This window comes from Benincasa hispida, chromosome 9 (assembly GCF_027475165.1).
Source record: "Benincasa hispida cultivar pf3 chromosome 9, pf3_genome.v1.1, whole genome shotgun sequence".
NCBI classification, from domain to species: domain Eukaryota; kingdom Viridiplantae; phylum Streptophyta; class Magnoliopsida; order Cucurbitales; family Cucurbitaceae; genus Benincasa; species Benincasa hispida.
The window spans coordinates 22928360-22931305 of record NC_143486.1 but is presented as its reverse complement, the minus strand read 5'-3'; the positions used below and the strand labels follow the sequence as shown (position 1 = coordinate 22931305).

Genomic DNA, 2946 nt, shown 5'->3' with positions numbered 1-2946 from the left:
TCCCTCATGGCAGGGTTCAAACGGCGTTGCCTCTCTATAGATCTTGTTTTTCCTTCTTCAAGACGAATCTTATGCATGCAATACGAAGGACTGATCCCTCAAATATCTGCTAAGGTCCATCCTAAGGCTTTTGCGTTGTTCTTAAGGATCTGAATAAGTGCTTCCTTCTTTTCTTTGCTCAGTGAGGCAGAGATTATAACCGGTAAAGTGTTGTTGCCTCCTAAATAAACATATTTGAGGTGCACTGGCAACGACTTCAACTCTAACATGGGTGGTTCTTCTAAAGATTGCTTAGTACGTTGCGTTGTTCATTCAGATAACTTGATTGTTTCAAAATCTGACTCAGTTTGTATTGTGGCGCAATTTTCCTCCCACATTGCGCCGATCTCAAAGTCTTCTTCTTCCAATTCTTCTTGAGGCTCGTGCCAATGTTCTTCCTGCAGTTGTCCAACATATTGAAAATTTTCCATATCACTTGGGTATTTCAACACATTGAGCATGTTGAATTTAACTTGCTGATCATCGACCCTTATGGTAAGTTCTCCTTTCTGTACATCGATCAGTTCTCGCCCTGTTGCGAGAAATGGGCGACGCAAGATGATAGGCACTTCAATGTCAGCTTCATAATCTAATATGATAAAGTCAACAGGGAAGATGAACTTATCTACTTGCACAAGTACATCCTCCATTTTGCTCTCTGGATGTGTTATTGATCTATCGGCCAACTGTAATGTAATTGTGGTGTGTCTTGCGTTGCCGATATTTAACTTTTTGAAGATTGACAAGGGCATTAGGTTTATACTTGCCCCCAAATCACACAGCGCATTTTCGACTTCTTTTCCCCTTATTGAGCATGGCAATGTGAAACTCCCAAGATCTTTCATTTTAGTGGGGATATTGTTCTGATAAAGTGCTCTACACTCATATGTTAATGCAATCGTTTCATTCTCCTCGATCTTCCTTTTGTTGGCAAGTATGTCCTTGAGGAATTTCACATAGCTCGACATTTGTTCCAAAGCTTCTATTAAGGGAATGTTGATATGTAATTGTCAGAGAACATCCAGGAACCTCTTGAATTGTTTGTTGTCATCTTTCTTTCGCAGCCTGGACGGAAAAGATGGAGGATCCCGCCGTACTTCCTGTTCAATTGGCTGTTCATTAAGGTCCTTGGCTTGCTATGTTTTAGGAGCTGGAGGTTGCGATGACTTTGCATTTGAGTCTTGCTGAGATTCACTCTTTGTAGAGGTATTTCCTTCTGAACTGGTGGTTCTGTTGTTCGTGGTTGATTGGTCATCATTGATGATTATGTCTACTGGTCTTTCTACTAAATCCAGTGCTAGTGACATGGGGACCATTGTCTTGCTGCTTCTCAATGTCACTGCTTGACATTGTTCTTTACCACGCGGTCCCGATGCTCCCGAGCTGCTGGATAGCATACCAGGTGCTTTATTCTTAAGTTTGATCGCAAGATGTTCAATCTGTACCTCCAAATTTCTAAGGGAGGAAGCTTGCGATTGCTTGATTGCCTCGTTCTTCTCAATATACTGTTTTAATAATGTTTCCAAAGAGAAGGTACTACAAGAGGTGTCAAAAGAGGACGGTTGGTCGTAGGGTTGTATACTCTGAAGATTGACTTGGCTGTGATTCTGATTAATGAAAACCGGAGGATTATCTCGATTCTCGGGATGGTTGCTCTGATGATTACCATGGCCCCCCTGGTTGTGATTCCCTTCCCAACTGAAAGTTGCGTGATTCCGCCAACCAGGGTTGTAGGTGTTGCCGAATGATTCATTGTGAATAGAGTATACGAACTGTTGATTCAACGGGCAGACTTCCACTGAGTGCTCCCCTCCGCATTGAACACAATTTATTGCAGCCACTTGCGTCAATGCACTTGCTTATGCTGAACTTTGAGAGAGATGTCCTTGCTGAATAGCCATAGTCTGGAGGAGCGAGGTCACTGTGGCCATCCGATCGGCCAGGGTGCTCATTATATTAGCTGGTACAATGGCAATTTCTGCTCTTCTTTGTTCCGAGCCTTTTTCCTCATACCTGCTATCTATCCACTCATCTGTATTTTGCAAAATGCGATCTAAGATGATCTTTGCTTCCATATACGTCTTGTATATTAGTCCTCCTGCCACAGAGGCATCAACAACTACTTGATTGATCGATCCAAGTCGTTATAAAAAGTCTCCATCAGAACAAAATCGGGAATCCCGATGTGCGGATAGTTCTACACTAATTATCTGAATCGCAACTAGGCGGTGCCTAAAGTTTCATAGCCCTTTTGTTCGAAATTCAACATATCCCTCTGTCTCCTTGCGTTAACGGCTGGAGGGAAGAATTTATTCATAAACCTTTCGACCAACTGATCCCATGCGTTGATTTCATTTGGCTCTAGTGACTGAGCCCACCTCCTTGCCTCATCCCGCAGTGTATACGGGAAGAGATATAATCTAATTCCTTCGGGAGTCACACCAGGTATGGAGAATGTGTTGCACATTTCTACGAAGCTGGTTAAATAAGCATGTGGGTTTTCTCCTTATAGACCTTTGAATTGTCCCGCATTTTAGATCATTTGAAGCATGACCGACTTATCTCAAACCTTGCATTCTTCGCAACCGTAGGTCTTGAAATTCTGGGCGAGAAGTTATAGAGATTCGGTGCCGCATAGTTCCTCATAGGTATGTTGCGGTCGGCAGCAAGATCTAGGCGGCCAAACTCCTAGAGAGAGCGATGTGCATAACCCCTTGATTCCCATCGGGCCTCTCATTATTATTAGCCATGTTTCTTCTTTTTCTAATTTGATACTGATGTGCTCTTGAACGAAAAATACACACTTGATCTCTAGGTCAGCTTAGAATTTCTTGATCAATTCCAGTACTCATAAACCATCAGCATGCTGTTCGCGATAAAAAACCAGTATAGCAGAGATCTATCCTG

The 2946-nt window shown here is 42.7% G+C and overlaps 1 protein-coding gene across 1 annotated transcript; it reads right to left on the bottom strand.

Moving 5' to 3' along the window:
* Positions 1-308: 308 nt before the first annotated feature.
* Positions 309-1007, bottom strand: LOC120069132 (uncharacterized). The gene has a single exon (XM_039020817.1). It carries the CDS (start codon positions 1005-1007, stop codon positions 309-311), a length of 699 nt encoding a protein of 232 aa, XP_038876745.1.
* Positions 1008-2946: the final 1939 nt, after the last annotated feature.

Excerpts from the sequence above, each read along its gene's own strand:
- LOC120069132 (XM_039020817.1), bottom strand. The coding sequence starts at position 1,007 with ATGTCGAGCTATGTGAAATTCCTCAAGGACATACTTGCCAACAAAAGG.